Raw genomic sequence first — 17,990 nt, forward strand, 5'->3', positions numbered from 1 at the left:
GAGGGGCTGCTCCTGCAGGGCGGGGCTGAGGAGGACTGGGGGTGAGCACATCCCAGGAGAGAGCTACCTGAGTCTCTGAGCTGGATGTGCGTGTCTCCCAGGGACACAGAGATGGCGTGGAGGCAGCTCCCAGCGTCACAAGCCCCGTGCTCCAGCACAATCAGCGGCTGCCCCTTCAGGTCCTGGGGCAGATGGGGAGGAATGTGGTAGGGTGGGGGTGGTTGAGACCCAGAGAACAGTGTCTGTTCTGCATCTTCTCCTGCTCTACCCAACGACGGCAGGTGTAGGGCTTAACCCTGGCAAGCGCTGGCACTTTTGAATATCTCTACATGCATCTACAAGGTGTGTGCAAGTATGTGCAGGTGTGTGTGTGTTGGTGCAAGATACCTTCCCCTCCCCTCTCCCGGTGGGTATGGATGCTCTGCTCTCTGTCTCTGTGTGTGCATGCGCTAGATCTGCAGTAAAGTACACATCTGTTTGTATCCATGAACCTGAACTTGGTAAGTCACCTAACTTGGCTGGAAGAGGGCTGGGGAGGAAGGAGAACCCATATTTCTCCTCGGGTTGTTTTGCAGGAAATAGCCTGTGATAAGCCCAGGCTGTGCCATCTGTGAGAAAGGACTGTGAGGATGGGTTTTGCCTTGTGCCCATGGGCTAGGGTAGGAGCCGTCGCGGAACCTAAGGGGAGGTTTACGGGTCTGCGGCAAGCCATCCCGCCTCCCGGGTCGGTTCTCTCTCAGCTTTTCCCGGAATGGCTGTGTGTGTCTCATCGATTTATTTAGAGGTTTCCCGACAGTCACCTCTCCCCTACAGCACCCCAGCGAGGGCTCCTCCCGGCGTTAACTCCCTACCCACCTGCACCAGGCTGGAGCTGCAACCCGGGCTGCCGCGGAAGGAGAAGCTCCGCCCATCGAAGGTGAGGTAATGCCCGTCCCCGCCCACCGCGCACTCGGCTGGGCACGGCGCCTGCGCGCAGAGCCAGCGGCCGTCCTGGCACACGCTGCGGGCACACCGGGCAGGGAGCGCGCTCAGATGCAGCGCCCACGACCCCCGGCCAGCAACCAACCCCGTGGCCCTCCCTCCCCCAGCCACGCCTCTCCAACCCTGCAAGGCCTGGAGGTCAGCCTGCGGAGATCACTGGCTAGGTCTTTAAGCAGGGCCATCAATTATGCCAGGAGAGGTCACAGGTCCCATGTGAGAGGCCCCCCCGGAAGGGGAGGCGGTTGAGGAGATAGCTCCGAGGGGACCACGCGGCCTCCAATCCCAGCCCAAGACCCAGCGAGGCCCGGGGACCCACCACGGGTTGCACAGCTGGCGCACGGTGTCCCCGGGGGCGTAGCGCCGGCGCCGGTGGTAGCAGGGGCAGCGGGCAGCAGGCACACAGAGGGCGCCGTCCCAGAAGAGGCCGGGCGGGCACTCGCAGCCGCTCACGCACGCTTCCCGGCAGGACCCCTCCCCTCTGTCCCCCACTGCTGAGCAGCTGGGTGGGCAGGCTGAGACGCAGTCTGAGTAGAGCTGGCCCCCCGGGCACAGACGCTCTGTGGGCACACGAGTGGGCAGTAAGGTCCGAGGTTCCCCCTCCTCCCGCCAGACCCCCGCCAGACCTCCACCCCTTGCCCGCAGCCCGCAGAGAGGGTGCTTGGGAGGAGGTCCAGCACTCAAGAAGCAGGGGCCACAGGGCTGCGATCGGTTGGTTCCGATTCTGCAGAGTGGGGAGGTCAGGGGTTCTGCAAGGTGTGCCAGGGACCAGCCCTACCACAGAAGCCTGGCTTCCTCCAGCCCACGTGGATGTGCTGCTTGGCACACTCCTGGGCATAGTTGGCCAAGGTGCTGCACACGGCTTCCTGACGGGCCTCTCGCCCACTGCCTGCTGGGGCCCCAGAACAGTAGGCAAAGAGGCAGGCCTGGTGGTACTCAGCAGGGGGGACCTTCAGAGAAAGGACAGCCCCTGAGTCACCAGCACTCCCTGCTCTTGCTTCAGTCATGCCCTGACTTATAATCAAACACAGTGAGCACTAGAAGGGACCTCTGAGATCATACATACAAAGCAGTGACAGGACCCGATTCCCTGTTCGGCACCCCTCCAGAACCCACTCTTTCCCGCCCCTCCGGCGGTTGATACCCCCATCCGTACCTGGGCATGGCATTCCCTAAAGGGACTGTCCAGCAGCTGGTAGCACACATCTTGGGCATCAGCCTGCATGCTTGCCTCCGAGCTGCTCAGGGGGCCCTCACAGCCCTGGGCCACCTCTGCTGAATCCAGACACCCAGGCTGGAGACACGGGAATTCAGGCCAATGGGGGATAAGAGACATTAACCAGGACACCAGGAAAGCAGCCACGACCCGACCCTCGTAGGTGCCTAAAGTCCCCATTGTCATGGCTGCCAGCCCAGACATCCTGGGATTTGGGGGACGGGGCAACTAGATTGTCAGCTCTGGTAGGGGTTGGGGGAACTGGGGGGGGGGTGTCACATCAACCCACAGGCAGGAGGTTTCATAACTAGCCAGCTAACCCAAAACTGGTCAGTGGCCAGTTTGCTGGGTGTGTCCTCTGGTTCGTGGGTTCACCACTTAAATCCCATGGGACTCTGAGCCTGCCCCTCACCAAGGATCTGGAGCAGGCCAGGCCCCGTCCCAGGGAAAAGGCCAGTGATGAAAACAAAGAGCAGAGGCATAAAGGTATCAGAGAAGCCAGGAATGGGCAGGGGGGCAACCAGAAGCCAGGCAGTGAGCCTGGGCTCCCTGAGGCTCCCTGACTCACCTCTGAATCAGGGAGCCTCCAGGAATTCCCGAAGGTGGCAGCTAATACAGCCAGTCTCCCTCCAGGCTCCAGGAAGTCATCTGGGGGAGGGCAAGCCAGAGAGGTGCCCGGTCTGGGCTCTCCACTCTTTCCCTCCCTCCTACACCAGCAACTGAGTCACGCCCACTTACCCTCAGGCTGGCCATTGTAGACTCCACAGAGACCTTGAGTTTGTCCCTGGAGCTCGGAGTCCACAGAAACAGAGATGGAACTGGACCCGTCCAGGCGTACGGTGACCCCCAGGCCCCCAGACAACACCAGCCAGTCCCCCTGCCACTGCAGGCTCAGCCCTGGGCAGGGGAAGACGGGAGTCACACTCCGTGCCCCTCCTACCATCACACCCAGGCGCAGACTGCCCAGGTAAGGGAGAGGAGAGAGAATCTGACAATTCTACAGAATTCTGCACTTCATACTCTGTAAAGGAGAAACAACTGGTTTTCCCATCAGAGCCCTCTTTGAGAAGTTCATGAACACTACAGATGCTCTCTTGAGCAAGTGACTGCAAGCGATAAGTAAACTTCAAAGCTCCCTTGACGACACACACAGCCCCAGCTCCGCCTCAATTGGTAGAGCCAAGACCAGGAGAAAAGGTCCCACCTAACAGCACAAATGACCTTCCTCACAGCACACTGAGAGGCAGGCTGGGATAGAGGTTTGTTTTTAAGATTTTATCAAAGGATTTATTTATTTGAGAGAGATTATGCATGCAAGCAGGGGGCGGGGCAGAGGAGGAGGGAGGGAATCCCAAGCAGACCCCCGGCTGAGCTTAGAGCCTGCTACGGGGGCTCCATTTCAAGACCCTGAGATCATGACCTGAGCTGAAATCAAGAGTCAGAGGCTTAACCAACTGAGCCACCCAGGCGCCCCTTAAAGATGTTCTTTTTTTTTTTTTTTTTTTTGACAGAGAGATCACAAGTAAGCAGAGAAGCTGGCAGAGAGAGGGGGCAGGAAACAGGCTCCCTGCTGAGCAGAGAGCCCGATGCGGGGCTCAATCCCAAGACCCTGAGATCTTGACCTGAGCCGAAGGCAGAGGCTTTACCCACTGAGCCACCCAGGTGCCCCAATGATGTTCTATTTAAATAATCTCCACACCCAACGTGGGGCTCAAAATCCTAACCTTGGGATCGAGAATCCCAGGCTTTATAGACGGAGATGCCAGGCATCCAGACACTCAGAGAGGTTAAGCCGAGGGCCTTGCCCCAAGCCATGCTGTGAGGGGCTAAGGGGGGTGTGTGGCTTGCAGGAATCACCTTGCAGACTAGGTCCATGACCTGCCTCCTCAGCAGACTCCCTCCCTCCCTCCTGTCCCAAAACCTCCCAGTCGCGGTGGGGGCGGGCCCACCGTCTCCCACTCAGCTGCCCCTTTTGTTGTCCCCTGCCCCGGGAGATAGGCAGGCTGTCCCCGAGGAACACAGGGGGCCCTGGGAAGTCTGCTGTTCCCTACAGTACCGTGGAGCAGCTGAGACTCCCCGTCAGGTACCAGCTTCCCGTTCACAGAGACGTTTCTGCCCTGGATCAGCACCTCCTCAGGTCCCATCATTACTCGGGCCTTGGGAGGAGACACAGAGTGGAAGAGGCGTTCGGTGGCTCACCTCCTCCCTGTGGCCAGCTCCCTTCCTGCGTCCTCCCCTCCCTCACCAGCTGACAGTGCCCAGGCTGGGGGCAATGCCCCCTGGGTGTGAGGTGGACCGCCCAGGTGGCATCGGCAGCGCCCGCCAGCAGGTAAGTGCAGCGGCCCAGGAAGTGGTAGTGGCGTCCGTCAAAGGTGCGGTAGTGGAAGCCTGACCAGGTGGCGCAGGTGGCCGAGGGCGGCTGGCGCTGGCTCCAGAACTGGGCCACGGCCCCCGCCAGGGGCAGCAGGACGGCTGGAGAGGGAGCGCTGCCTGGAGGAGACACACAAGCTGCGGTGAGCGGCTGACTGTGACGGCAGGAGGATGGAGAACAGGGGACTTGGGGCTTTCCCAGAGCAGGAGGGAGGTGGAGAGGGAATGGTCACTCTGGAGGCGGGAGGGGTGGGAGGTGACTCATCCGAGAGCGCAAGGGAATGGGTCTGGGCCCTGCAAAAAGGCCCAGAGCTCAAGAATTCTATGGGGCAGTGCCTGGTCAGGGGGAGAAAGTGAGGGCCGCCGTTGCAGACCGACCTGGGAGGTGTCGGCTCGAGCAGCTGAGGCAGGCCTGGGAGCTGCCATCCCGCCAGCTGTGTCCCCAAGGCCAAGCACAGCACTCCTCCAGGCTGCCCGCAGAAGCGTTAGCCGAGCCAGCCTGCAGCTGGCATTGCCGCGTGGCAAAGCAGTGGCCCCCAGGGGTGGCTTCCGCAAGGGCTGTGGTGGGGGAGGGAGAGAATGGGGCGACCCAGACAGTCAGCCTGGACCCAGCTTCCCTCCCCCACAGCCTCCCCGAAGCCACAGATCTGGGCTAATAGCAGGTGCTTACCCAGGGTGCAGCGGGTGCCCCCCCAGCCTGGGCAGCAAGTCCTCACTGTCCGGTTCCTTGCAGCGAGCCGGGTTTCTGGGGGTCTGGGTCCACCGAACCGGGGGCAGGGAGAAGATGTTAGTATCCAGCCCAGCCCCATGCCTGTCCCTGAGGATGGCCCGGGACAGTCAATCTGGTCATTTCTTCTCTGAGTGACTTTCTCGTGTAATTTCCCTTCCAAGCCTTTTTTTCTTTCTTTCTTTTTTTTAAATATATTTTGTAAAGATTTTATTTCAGAGAGATTGAGCGAGAGAGAGTGAGTACAAGTGGGGGGAGGGGGAGGGGAAGAGGGGGAAAGGGAGATGGAGAAGCAGACTTCCAGCTGAGCAGGGAGTCCGATGCCAAACAGGGCTCGATCCCAAGGCAGATGCTTCCCTGACTGAGCCACCCAAGCGCCCCATCCCTTCTAGGTCTTAATTACCCCTTGTGCAAAGTGAGAATGATGTTGGGAAGGCAGACTGGAGGGGGGGGCACAGGGAACAGGCATCCTACCTCTCCCTGCGCTGCCTGTCCTCAATCCTACACTCCTGACTCTTCTTGAGCCCAGCCACACCTATTGCCCAAATGCCTGCTTCTCCAGGACACCACCCGGGTCCCCTTCCGCCCAGAATGTTGGCCCCATTGCTCTCTCCTGCTCAGCAGCTAACCCAGGCTCCAACCCTCACTCACTTGTAGATGGGACAGAGCCCGGCACGTCCACTCCAGGACAGGTCCAGCTGCCAGCCCAGGCGCTGGTAATGGTAGAGGCTGGTGCAAGGTACCCGGTCCTCCTGGCGGGGGGTCACTTCCTCCTCCACCAGGAAGGTTTCTGTATGTTCACACCACCGGCTGCCCGCAGATGGGGAAGGACAGCTGCTGCCACCAGCCCCTCTATTGCCAAGAAGCCCTGTCCTGGGAGCCCACTCCCAATGAAGCCCCTCCCGGGGAAAGGTTAGTGAACTGAAGAGGAGGCTGGTGGGAGCCAGAAGCACCGGCTGTGGCAGAGGGTCCTGTTCGTGAGGCCGGAGCAGAGGATCTTAGTGAACGGGACCCCAAGCTGGGCTGCTTACCCGTTAGCCAGTGCCCAGGCCGTCCCAAAGAAGAGGGCAGGGAGAAGCATGGCGCTCCCCGCCCGGGTTCTCTGTGGGGCTGAGAGCCTTGGGGCCGGGGGAAGACAGTGGCAGGTGAGCAGAAAGGCCAGTGCTGGCCTTCCCCGCCCCACACGGCGGTCTCCAGCAATCAGGCGTCAACGTGTCCAAGGCCGCCCAGACAACTAGAACGAGGCCCCTGGGCCTGGGGAGGCTTTATCTCAGCCCCACGCCCTGGGGCACCAGCTGCTCGGAACCAGATTGGACCTGCCCTCACATTGTGCAATCCGCGCAAAGGACCACTCTCCCTGGCAGCAGTCCCCTTCCTGCCCTTTTGTGTATGTGTGTGTGTGTGTGTGTGTAAGCGTGTGTATGCGTGTACGCGCACGGGTCTGAATGCTCACTGGGGGAGTGCATGTGCCCCAGGACCCAGCTCAGACGATATCTGAGCCTCTGATATTCCACCCCCCTTAGGCTGTACCACAAATTCAGGTGGACTCTGGACAAGCCACCTTTTCTTTCTGAGCCTCAATTTCCTTGTCAGTAAAAAATTTAGGGGCTTCCCAGGAATGCTTGTGTCTTGGGGGGGTGGCTTGGCGGCCCCCCTTTGAAATTGTGTGTGTGCTGGTGTCCCTGGCCGACTCAGCTGGTTAAGTGTCAGATTCTTGGTTTGGGCTCAGGCCATGATCTCGGGGTCATGGGATCAGGCCCTAGATTAGGGCCCTGCACTCAGCACTCATCGTGGAGTCTGCTTGAGATTCTCTCTCCCTCTGCCCCTCCTCGCACCTTGCACCTGCGCACACAAGCTCTCTCACAAATAAATAAATCTTAAAAAGAAAGAAAGAAATTGTGTGTGTACCCATCTTCCCGAGGATAGTTCTATAACTGTTATTAAGTTCTCAAAAGGAACTATGACCCCACAAAACGGCTGTTATTGTGCCAAGTGACTGATATGGTCTTCTAGCCCCCAAATTCTGGCTATGATTCTCTCTCCCCGCTCCCTTTGCTGCCCCTTCTCCCTGTAGGCACTTGAGAAGCCAGGACCAGTGAGTAGAAGGAGTTGAGTTTCTAGGCTGGCTGAACTGTGTGGAGACAGTGGGGGAGCCTGTGCCCTTTCCTCTGTGGTCTGACCTCTCACTGGGGCTGATTATGTGTGGATGGCTGGGTCCATCCTGGTTTCCTTTTGAGAGAGTCTCCTAGGGTCCAGAACCAGGAAGCCTGGGCAGGGGAACAGAGCAAGCCTCAGGGAGGAGAGGCAAGAGTGGAAAGTGTGAGTGTGCATGGGGGGGTAGGAGACAGAGGGGCCTGGAAAGGCAGCCCCCCCAACCCTGGGGGCAAAGCAGTCCGATGGGATGATCTGAGTATCCGGTAGGGGCAGCAGGTGGCCCAGGTAAATCCTGGTTACCAACTCCCAGGACACCCGGGCTGGAACGTGGCCTGACCCTCAGATTCCACAAACCTCCATCCCCTAAATCTGCTGTCCCGCTGACCATCGCACATAGTTACCCCACCTCGGGCAAGGAAGCTGCTGGGAACCAGAGCCACACTAGGCATTTCTCCTGGCCCCCACCCTTGGCCCTGTGGCCCAGAGAGGGTGCGGTGAGTCCCTCAGGGAGCTCTCAGGACGGGTCATCAGAAAAGGCCAGGGCTGGGCCATGGGCACGTTGCTGTTCCTAATCTCTCACACGCAGACCCTACACACTCTCCCCCTGTTGCTTTACATGCTCACACCCCCAAGTGCTCATGGAAAGCACAGAGACACATTCTACTCCCACCGCCATGAGACGACTGGGCGCTGACTAGCTGAAGGAGCCCATCCAGGAGGTTGAAGAGCCTTTCCCAGCTGATTCTGAGGTCCCCCGTGCTTTTCCAGGCACCACCTGCTCCCCACCCTTCTCCTAAACAGTAGGAAAGTTGATGGTGCCCTGCTGTGCGGGGTGCTTCTCCAGGGAGGGCCCAGTCTCAGCTCCAGATTCTAACCAGAGGTGATAAGGTAACAACACTTGCATTGGGGAGAAACCCAAGTCACCATGTCCCTTTCCCCTAAAGGGGGCAGGAAGGAGGAAGCTGGAGGCCAGAGATGGGAGGGGGGGCCTGGAATAGACAGCCCACATTTCAGCGGGACAAGGACAGGACACAGGGAGCTTTCTGAAGGAGTCAGGTGCCCGGCTGGCAAGACCCAAGAAAACCATCATAACGGGGGTGGGGACACCAAGTCCCCCAGAAACTGGATCTGAGGGCTGAGGGCATCCCTCCTCACCTGACAGCTACAGGTTCCCAGGCCAGTAGGAGGACCAGGCCCACCCCGCCCAGCACCCCCTCTCCGCAGCCCCCTCCTCAGGACCCGGCCTCAGAGTCTCGGCCCAGCAGGTCTCCAGCCTCACCCCCTCCCCACGGGCCTCCTCTCCAGTCCTGCCTTCTCCCTGGGGACCCGGCTCAAACAACCCCCACCCCAACTTCTGCTTCAAAGGGCCCGTTCTCGGCCCGCATTGAAGCCCAGCTCTGTCTCCTTCGGCCGGCCACCCCTCGCTGCCCCAAGGGACCCGACTCCCGCCACGGGTGTCGCATCGGGTCCTCCGGCATCGGGGTCGGGGGTTGTGGGTCTGAGCGAATCCGGGTGGAATCCGGGTGGAGAGCAGGGGCGGGGTCGGAGTTCCCCAGACCAGCCCCACCGACCGACAGTCGGGAGACTCGATCCCACCGCTAAGCGCGGCACAGATACACCGGTGGGGGGGGTCGCGATTCAAAGACAGCGACGCAGACACTGACTGGCTCTCCTCCCCCGAGCACGCCCCCTCCTCTTCCCCTCCCCACTCCTCATCACCCCCTCCCCTCGCGCTCCACCTTTCCTCTGGCTCCTCCCTCGGCGCCTGCGAGCACCCTCCCGCGCAGCCCGCGTGCCCTTCCTCCCTGCCTCCTCTCCCTCCTCCACCCCTCCCCCCACACTCCTCCCTTCCCTTCCCTTCCCCCTCTTCCCCCCCCCCCCCCCGTTCCTAGGCTCCCACTTTCCATCACCTACTCGGGGCCTCCGTCCCTCCACACCATCACCTGCACGCCTGTCCCCGCCGTGCGCCTTCCTGCCACCGCACTCCGGCACCCCCCTACCCCTACCTCCCCCACGGGGTGCCCGGCTGCTCCCCTCCGGCTTCCGCGCTCCCCTCCCCCCTGCCGGGCGCCGCTTCCCCGCTCCCGCTCCCTCCGCGTCTTTTCCTCTCCCCTCCCCGCGAAGTTTCGGGGCTGTCAGTCTGTCAGTCTTTCGGGCAGTCGGCACCCGAGCTACAGGCAGCGGGCGCCATTGCGAGCAGAACCCGCCGGGGCAGAAGGCCGGGGCGCCTGGGTCCCGCCAGCAGCGGGGAGACCCGACCGGCCAGCCCGCCAGGTACAGGCGGTGGAGGCGCCCAGCTGCAGGCGGCTCCGCCCGCTTCCCCGTCTACACCGACACTCAGTCACTGCCCGCTCCGCGCAGGTGACAGCCCCGGGGGTGGGGGCGCCGGGAGCGCTGGAGGGGGTGGGGTGGGGTTGGGGGGGGGGGAGAAAGGGCAGGGGCGGGGTGGAAAGGGCCTGGCTTGGGGGTGGTCCCGGCAGTCGAGGAGAGGCGGACCGGGGATCTGGAGGGAGGGGCGGCGGCTGGGGAGGGGGGCCCGGGTGGGAGTCCGGTGGGAGAGGGTTGGGAGGCTCCCGAGGGGAGGGAGTGAGGAGTCTCCGGAAAGGGGCGAGGGAGTGTGGGAGGGGGCCGCAGGGGAAGGGGGCAACAGGGGATCAGGCCTATGGGGAGGGGCGGGAGAGGAGGGCGCTGACAGGTGAGCCCGGGAGCCGGGGAGGGGCCGGGCTGTGCAGTCGGGTCCGCGAGGAGAGGCTCCAGGGGACGGGCGGGAGGCGGGGAGGTGGGAGGGGAGGGGTCTGGTCGGGAGGAAAACTTGGGGGGCGGTAGAAGTCCGTGGGGAGCAGAAATGGGGAAGGTAGCCACTGAGATAGAGGGGAGGGAAGCGGAGGTGTGTTGGGAGGCAGGGGTGGGGAGGAGCAGTTCCGTGAGCAGGTCCAGAGCCAGCCGTAAGCCACAGACTCCCAGGCTTGGGGGAGCCTGGGGACAAGGGAGAGAGCTCGGGAGCGGACTGGAAGGGGGAGGGGAAGAGCGGTGCTGGGGACTGGGGACCGGGAGGGTCGGGTAGCGAGAGCCTGCTGGGGAGGCAAAGGGGGAAGGGAGACGGGGGCCGCGGAGGGGGAGGCGGGCTGCAGGAGGGAGGCGGGGAGGGAGGGAGGAGGACGGTGTGGGGAGAGCGGGGAGGAGGACTGGGGAGGGGGGAGGAGGGAGGGAACTGAGGTGAAGAGAGGAAAGGAGAAGGAAGGGAAACCGGAGTGGGGGAGGAGAGGGAGAGGGGAGGGGAACGCGGGGTGAGGGAGAAAAGCGGGAGGAGGAGGGCGGCGTTAGGGAGGAAGGAAAAGAGGAGGGGGAAGGAAGGGAGAGGGTGTGCAGCGGGGAGGAGGATGGGGGAGAACCGGGAGGGAAGGGGAAGGCGGCCCGGAGCCGGGGGAGGAGGAGGGGAACCCAGTCGCCGAGTGTGCCCAGAGGAGAGGGTCAGGGGGGCGGTGGCCGGGGAGGGCCAACCCGAGGGGGCGGGGCGGGGCTGGCCCGGCTGTGAGCTGGGGGCGGAGCCGGAGGGGCGGGGCAGGGGGCGGAGCTGGGGAGCCGGCCAGATTCGGTAGGGAGAGAGGGCGGAAGGCAGAGGGAGCCGGAGAAGGGAGGGGCAGAGGGAAGGCTGCCAGAGAGATGGGGGGGAGGGGAGTCGGATGGGGGAGGGGCAGGGAACCCGCTGGAAGAGGAGCTGGGAAGGGGGCTCGAGGGCCGGGTGTCCCTGCCTGGGGAGGCCCTGAGGGGGAGGGGCGATGGTTTTGAGGTAGGGTTTTGGGGAGAGGAAGCTGGAGTCATTTCCTGCTTCAGCAAAGACCCTCCTTGGAGGGCCTCCCCCACCAGTTGCCCATTAGTGCACTCACCTCCGGGCCCCCCCCCCCACCCCCGGGCTGGCTCCTATTTCGCCAGCTCCTGCAGTGACAGCTGGAGGGCCTAGGAGATGAAGTTCCCGGCTCCCACGGGGGTCTTCCACTCTCCACCCTCTCCCCGCCCCCAGAAGGAGAATCGATTGATTCCTGACGTCCCCAGGCAAGGGCACTGGGGGGTGGGGAGCACTGGTGGGCTGAGCCCGGTTCAGAGACCCGCCAGGTGAGGGAAGGGTTGCTGCTGATTTCTGGAACTGACCAGAGCCTGCAGAAGTGGCTTCAACGCCTTGGCCTTGCCCTGCAAAGATCCCTTTGCTTTCTGAAACCCATCTTCCCTCATGCCCTTACCTGTCCCTGGGGACGTCATCTTTGGAGCTCCTAGGGATCGCTGATGGGGAGAAGTTGGGCAGAGCCAAGGCCCAGGTGGCAGCTGTCCGGAGAAGAATGTGAACAAGGATGTGTTTTCTCCTCAGGGTGTGTGGCCTGATTCCCAGGAGGAGCTACCCTGGGTTGCCATGAGAGAGACTTTTGAGGCCCTCAGCTCCCTGGGTGAGCCCGCAACACTCAAGGAACGTGGGTGGGTGGGAGGCCGGATCCAGGGGCCCCCTAGGCCTGCTGCTTCCCTACCATTCGGACAGCCCGGCTGTTCTCAAGAGATGGCCACCCTGAGACCCCATAGACCCCAGGGAGCCTGTAGGGCAACCTCAGTTCCATTGGGTCTATTTTCAAGTCCGGCCGGGCGGTTGCGCACAGCGCGCATGCAGATTGTAGGTGCCCCTGCGCACCTGCGGACTCCCGGACTCCTGTCTGGAATCCCCGGATATTTCAATCTACTTTCTCTTCCTTCACCTGCTCTTGACTCAGTGCGAAGGGGCACTGAGGACACAAAGGACACCTGGCCAGGCTGCTGGGAAGCCTGGCTCTCCCCTCTCATGCTGTTTAGAGACCCTTCCTTCCTGAGCAAGTTGGAAAAAGCCCCTTAGCTGTTTCGGTGAAGAGGAAGAGCCCCTTCCTTTGATCACTGTTCTATACTCTGATGCTTTATTTGGCCCCATCCTTCTGCCTATAACAGGATTCTCTGTGGGACAGCCGGAGATGGCCCCCCAAAGTGAGCCTGGGGAAGGGTCCCATAATAACCAGGAGCGGATGTCCCCTTCCAGGGAAGACAGCGTGCTGGGCACATGCTCTGGTAAGGAGGTGGGGACCAGGAGCAGTGGCTCGGGGCGGCATCTACCTTTCCTTCTTCAAGTATTTGTTGAGCACCTACTAAGTGCCACGGTAGGCTTCTCCATATTTGGAATACTTCAGTGCCTTCCAGGAGCTTAATCTTAGGGAGGGCAGAAAGTCAGCCAACAAATATAAAAATGTACTTATAGACTGTCTCAGGGGATATGTGCTATGGGGAAGGGTCTGAGGTGGGGGGGGCGGGCTGCAGGATTAAATAGTAGGAGGGTGAGAGCGGGTCCCATTGGAAAGGTAAGATTTGAGCAAGATTCGGAAGAGGTGAGGAAGGTGGCCGAGTAGCTCCCAGAGGGAGAAGACAAGGAAAACAGGCCCGTGTCTGGCTTCTTGACATTCTGGTCTTACCCACTGATTTGCCATCTGGCATCTGGGAGGTCTGCAGCCCCCTTGTAGAAGTCTCCTGCAAGCCTCCGGGCAGGGCCCTTGCCTTGCTTCCACCACCTCCTACACATATTCCAGAAGCTCCTCACAGCTGTGGCTCTTGCAGCCTTCACAGCCTTTGCTTGCAGCTGCCCGGGTTTGAAGGCACCTGAGGCTGCCCCCGGGGCAGCAAGGAATTCAGTCTCTGCAGCTATGATGTGGGACACAGTCCTGCCAGGGGGACTGGGACTGAGGTTTCAAAAGCCCCTGCTTGATGGCCCCAGTGGGGACCTCTGTCCTTCTGTGATGTCTTTGGAGTCCTTGAGGTAGCCTGTTCTCTTCCAGGGCACGAGGCCCCCAGACCAGAGGAAGGCGCCCACACTGAAGAAGCTCAAGGCCCCGGCAGAGGAGGCCAGGCATGTGCGCCGCAGAAGGCTGAGCCCATGGGCTCCTGCCCAGGTGAGTCTTTCCATCTCTCCAGGCCACCGGGGGCCCAGGCAGAGGGGACCGGGGCCTTGTCAACTCCCAGCTGCTATTAGAATGAGGCAGCCACTCCAGGCCCTTCCAACCTAGGACGAATCTGCCCCCTGGCACCTTTCTGCCGTAAAGCCTCGGCCCCCAGAGGGAACTCCACAGCACAGATGACAGGACTCAGAGAGGCCGGTCACCCAGAGAAACTGACCCTCACCTCAACATCCTCCAGAAGTCTTAACTTCTGCCTCCCCTTGTCTTCGTGTGTACTTGCTGACCACTTGAATTGCCATTCCCATGAAGACCTACCTTTTCATTGCCTTCCCCCTAGACAAGCTCCCTTCCCCCTAAATCTCCACTGGTCTCGGTGGTCCCCCGATGCCCCAAATCTGTGGTGCTGGACCCATGTCCCCCACACCCAGGGGGACGGAACGGTTGACTTCTCTCTTCACTGTGCTTCACCCTCCAGCTCCCACCACACTTGACACCTTCTACCTGACTGATGTCCTTTATTCCAGGGGTTTATTTAGAACCTGCTCGGTCCAGGCTGTGTTAGGTAGAAGGGAATGAGATTGCCCCTGGCGGACACAGACCCTGTTTGACTCCTGCCTCCCCATGTCCCAGCCAAGTGACCTAAGATAGATCCTCATGTGCAGGAGCTTGTTTGCCCACCTGTAAGCAGAGAGAAGATGCACTTCATGGTTGCTGTGAAGCTTTGTGACAGCAGATAGACCGTGTATCATCGGCGGTTGGCACTCAATAAGTGGTGGCAGTCCTCATTTTTATGAGACACATACAGAAATGGAGCACAAGACGTCTGCCTTTCAGAAGCTAAAATCTAGCTGAGATGACAATATGAACCAGAATAAGGAATTAAAAGAACAAATAGCAATCAGGCCAGGAAGGAAGTATAACCGTGTTCCCAGTGAGTGTTGTAGGTAGATAAGAGATGCTCATGCATTGGATTTTTCAAAGATTTTGGCGACCCTTGCTGCATTTTGAGGGAGGTGTAGACATGAGCGCTGATGGTGGGGCAGAGGATGGGAAAACATTCTAGGCTGAGAAGAGACTTTAATACAGAAAATTTGCCGTGTGGCCGGGGTTTGAGCAGACCAGCTTGGCTACAGAGGAGCATTTATGCCTAGGACAGGAACTCAGATCCTCTGGTTCAGTGGTTCTTAAACACAACAGTGGGAGCTTTAGAGAAAGGGAACAGATCAGGCATCCTGCTCCCAGAGATGCATTTGGGTAAAAGTCGCCAGGAGATTAGGAACCATGAACTAACACAACCCTTATACCTAAGCCAACAAATGCAGTGAGCTTGGAGTGCTCACAGAGGTAAGTTAACAGGTCACACTACTGGCTAGTGGCAGAGGAGAACCCAAGTGGACACTCCCAGTCTGGGCCCTGAGCTATTTCATCTTGGCTGGACCATTGCAGGGCTCTGGAGGGACAAAGCTCCAGTGGGACCGACCTCAAACCTGCTCCCCCAGAGGGTGCACCCTGAGTCTCCGAACATTGGCATTGTTTACTGGTTCCCCACTTCCTGCAAACTCCATCCTCTTCTTCCTAAACTGGGATTTCCTGCCTGGTTCCAGAGGCCAGAATGAAGGGAGGGAGTTAGGAGTAGGGGGAACCTTGGAGAGGCAACTAGAAGGGAGTTCCAGCTGCTCAGCTGATGGGAGACTGCAGTTCCAGAAAGGGCTGGAAGATCTGGGGCAGCCACTGTGAGCAGGTGAACCTGGAGGGAAGCCTGAGGCCTGAACTTGGAGCAACCTTTATATTCAGGGTCCACAAAAGTACAGGCAGGGAAAACGCTCCCCAGCCCTGCAGAAGCCTAGGAGACAGCCCCCAGGAGGAGCTGAGGGCGCTCACCAGCTTCCTGGGCTGCAAGGAGCCGAGGAGGAGGGGGAGGATAGGCGGGGACACTCTCTGGAAACAACCAGTAGAACCAGGCTCCTATGGGCAGGAATAAAAATTGGGCTTCATTGGCTCGTCTGGTTTTGACTTTCCAGGGGATGAGTGGATGATACGGAAGGTGAAGGTGGAGGAGGAGGATCAGGAGGCGGAAGAGGAGGTCGAGTGGCCGCAGCATCTAGCGTTACTCCCCGGCCCCTTTCCCGCGCCGGACCTGGGGCCTCTGGCCGCTGCGTACAAGCTGGAGCCTGGGCCCCCAGGGGCCCTGGAAGGACTCGCGCTGGCCGGGTGGACCCCGACCTCGGAGAAGCCCTACGGCTGCGGGGAGTGCGAGCGGCGGTTCCGGGACCAGCTGACTCTGCGGCTGCACCAGAGGCTGCACCGCGGCGAGGGCCCGTGCGCCTGCCCGGACTGCGGCCGCAGCTTCGCGCAGCGCGCACACATGCTGCTGCACCTGCGCAGCCACCTGGGCGAGCGGCCCTTCCCCTGCTCCGAGTGCGACAAGCGCTTCAGCAAGAAGGCGCACCTGACCCGCCACCTGCGCACGCACACGGGCGAGCGGCCCTACCCGTGCGCCGAGTGCGGCAAGCGCTTCAGCCAGAAGATCCACCTGGGCTCGCACCAGAAGACGCACACGGGCGAGCGGCCCTTCCCCTGCACCGAGTGCGAGAAGCGCTTTCGCAAAAAGACACACCTGATCCGCCACCAGCGCATCCATACGGGCGAGAGGCCCTACCAGTGCGCCCGGTGCTCCCGCAGCTTCACGCACAAGCAGCACTTGGTGCGGCACCAAAGGGTGCACGAGGCGGCCGGCCGCGCCCCCTCCTCTCCCGACGCGCCAGCCTCGCCGGGTTCCCCAGCCCCGTCCCCGACCCCGTCCCCTCCCGGACCCAAGCCTTTCTCCTGCTCCGACTGCGGCCTCAGCTTTGGCTGGAAGAAGAACCTCGCCACGCACCAGCGCCTGCATCGCGGCGAGGGGCGCCCCTTTGGGTGCGACGAGTGCGCGCTGGGCGCTACCGTGGACGCCGCCGCCGCCGAGCCCTTGGCCTGCGCGCCCGGTGACACGCCGGCGACCCAGGGCGCTCCCGCCAGCGAGCGGTCCTCCTGCGCGGACTGCGGGCGCGGCTTGGCCCACGGGCAGCAGCCGGCGCGGCAGCGGCGGGTGCACCCGGGCGAGCGGCCCTTCGCCTGCGCGCAGTGCGGCCGCCGCTTCGGCTCGAGGCCCAATCTGGTCGCGCACTCCAGAGCCCACAGCGGCGCCAGGCCTTTCGCCTGCGCGCAGTGCGGCCGCCGCTTCAGCCGCAAGTCGCACCTGGGCCGCCACCAGGCGGTGCACACAGGCAGCCGGCCCCACGCCTGCGCCGTCTGCGCCCGCAGCTTCAGCTCCAAAACCAACCTGGTGCGCCACCAGGCCATCCACACTGGCTCCCGCCCCTTCTCCTGCCCGCAGTGCGGCAAGAGCTTCAGCCGCAAAACCCACCTGGTGCGGCACCAGCGCATCCACGGCGAGGCCGCCCACGCGGCCGCCGACGCCGACCTCTCGGCCCCTGCCTGGCCCACTGCGGCAGAGGCAGCGGCGCCCCCTCTCTTCTTCTGAGCCGAGTTCTCTCTAGGGGCCTTCCTCTCTGCAGGAGCTCGCTGGTTGGAGAGACCCATGCCCGACATCTTCTGGGCGGTAAGCACGACGGCCTGGGCCCCGATGGCTGTTCTCTGCCCTCTTTATCTTGCTGGAGAGGAAGAAGTCCGGGCAGGATGACCAGCTTTGGCATTCTGTGACAAAGACAATGTTAAGAGTGAGCCCTTGCTGGGGACAATTCAGGCGTGAGTCCTGGAAAGAATCCCACCAAGATACCCCATCAGAAAGCAGACGTTTGTTTTCTTAGACCCCAGCCTGCCGAGGACCGGCTGGGTCAGGAGCCTCTCCAGGGGGAGTGAAAAGAATGAGAATGTGTGTACTTCCAGTGTCATTAAAACCAAAATCTGAAGGTTCTGGGGCTGTTAAATGAGCACCGCGGGAGGCCGGGAATCCCTGACTCTTCTCATCCACTGCCCCTCTCAGTCCTCCCCCAGAGGACCCCCCCTTCCTACCCCTGGGGTGGGCTAAATTTAGCCAGGCGCTGCTAATGGGCTCTGGGAAATGAAAATAAAATAGAGCTCACCGAGAAGCCACTATCCTGCTCCCTGCTTTTAGCTCAGACGCTTGATGGAAGAAACATGAACATGCGTGTCTCATGGCAGGTGCCGAGGCTACCACGGCAGGGAACGCAGAGAGGGGCAGGGTGCCCTGTGGCCATTGCCATGGAGATGGCCGTGGGCTCTGAAACTGTCCCCAGGGCATCTCAGAACAGCAGCCCCACCCGCCACCCTGCCTGGCAGCGTGAAGGACATGAGCATCAGATGAATGTTGCTTTCCCAGCACCATCTCCCCTAGGTTCGGTCTTTAAGGGAGATGCTTGATCGAGACGTCTCCGTAGCCGCGTGTGCCCAGCTGGCTGGCTAGAGATGGAGGGGAGGATGATGGAGAACATGCCGGACTCGGAGAAGGCCCCGGTCTGACCACTCCTGGGCCTCTCACGGGACATGGAGCAGAGAATCCATTTTCTTGCAACTCTGCTTTCTAATGACCATAGATTGTTGGTTGATAAGGGCCGAGGCCATTTCCAAT

At 61.3% G+C, this 17,990-nt stretch overlaps 2 protein-coding genes across 7 annotated transcripts in view; one reads left to right on the plus strand and one right to left on the minus strand.

The window, feature by feature from the left end:
• LOC309845472 (SCO-spondin-like) overlaps window positions 1-8,175 on the minus strand; it is a 53,277-nt gene extending 45,102 nt beyond the window's left edge. Inside the window, exons 1-13 of the mRNA XM_082693505.1 lie at window positions 6,323-8,175; window positions 5,943-6,101; window positions 5,235-5,317; window positions 4,943-5,122; window positions 4,440-4,684; window positions 4,251-4,350; window positions 2,933-3,091; window positions 2,763-2,842; window positions 2,135-2,272; window positions 1,757-1,928; window positions 1,298-1,538; window positions 856-1,000; window positions 68-182 (exon numbers count right to left, since the gene is read on the minus strand). Coding sequence (XP_082549631.1) covers window positions 68-182; window positions 856-1,000; window positions 1,298-1,538; window positions 1,757-1,928; window positions 2,135-2,272; window positions 2,763-2,842; window positions 2,933-3,091; window positions 4,251-4,350; window positions 4,440-4,684; window positions 4,943-5,122; window positions 5,235-5,317; window positions 5,943-6,101; window positions 6,323-6,372 — 1,867 coding nt within the window. The 5' untranslated portion in view covers window positions 6,373-8,175. The remainder of the gene's footprint in view (window positions 1-67; window positions 183-855; window positions 1,001-1,297; window positions 1,539-1,756; window positions 1,929-2,134; window positions 2,273-2,762; window positions 2,843-2,932; window positions 3,092-4,250; window positions 4,351-4,439; window positions 4,685-4,942; window positions 5,123-5,234; window positions 5,318-5,942; window positions 6,102-6,322) is intronic.
• Window positions 8,176-9,193: 1,018 nt separating this feature from the next.
• ZNF467 (zinc finger protein 467) lies at window positions 9,194-17,310 on the plus strand. Of its 6 annotated transcripts, none has more exons than XM_082693552.1 (5): window positions 9,194-9,719; window positions 11,809-11,884; window positions 12,408-12,524; window positions 13,283-13,396; window positions 15,424-17,310. In XM_082693552.1, the coding sequence occupies exons 2-5, from the start codon at window positions 11,851-11,853 to the stop codon at window positions 16,920-16,922; spliced, it is 1,764 nt and encodes a 587-aa protein (XP_082549678.1). In that variant the 5' UTR covers window positions 9,194-9,719; window positions 11,809-11,850; the 3' UTR covers window positions 16,923-17,310. The 6 variants fall into 6 exon arrangements, with proteins under 6 accessions (XP_082549678.1, XP_082549677.1, XP_082549681.1 ...); XM_082693551.1 differs by having other exon boundaries at window positions 9,200-9,806; XM_082693550.1 differs by lacking the exon at window positions 9,194-9,719 and adding an exon at window positions 10,277-10,299.
• Window positions 17,311-17,990: the final 680 nt, after the last annotated feature.

The sequence above is a fragment of the Mustela nivalis genome (genome assembly GCF_964662115.1).
Source record: "Mustela nivalis genome assembly, chromosome: 12".
Classification (NCBI taxonomy): Eukaryota; Metazoa; Chordata; class Mammalia; order Carnivora; family Mustelidae; genus Mustela; species Mustela nivalis.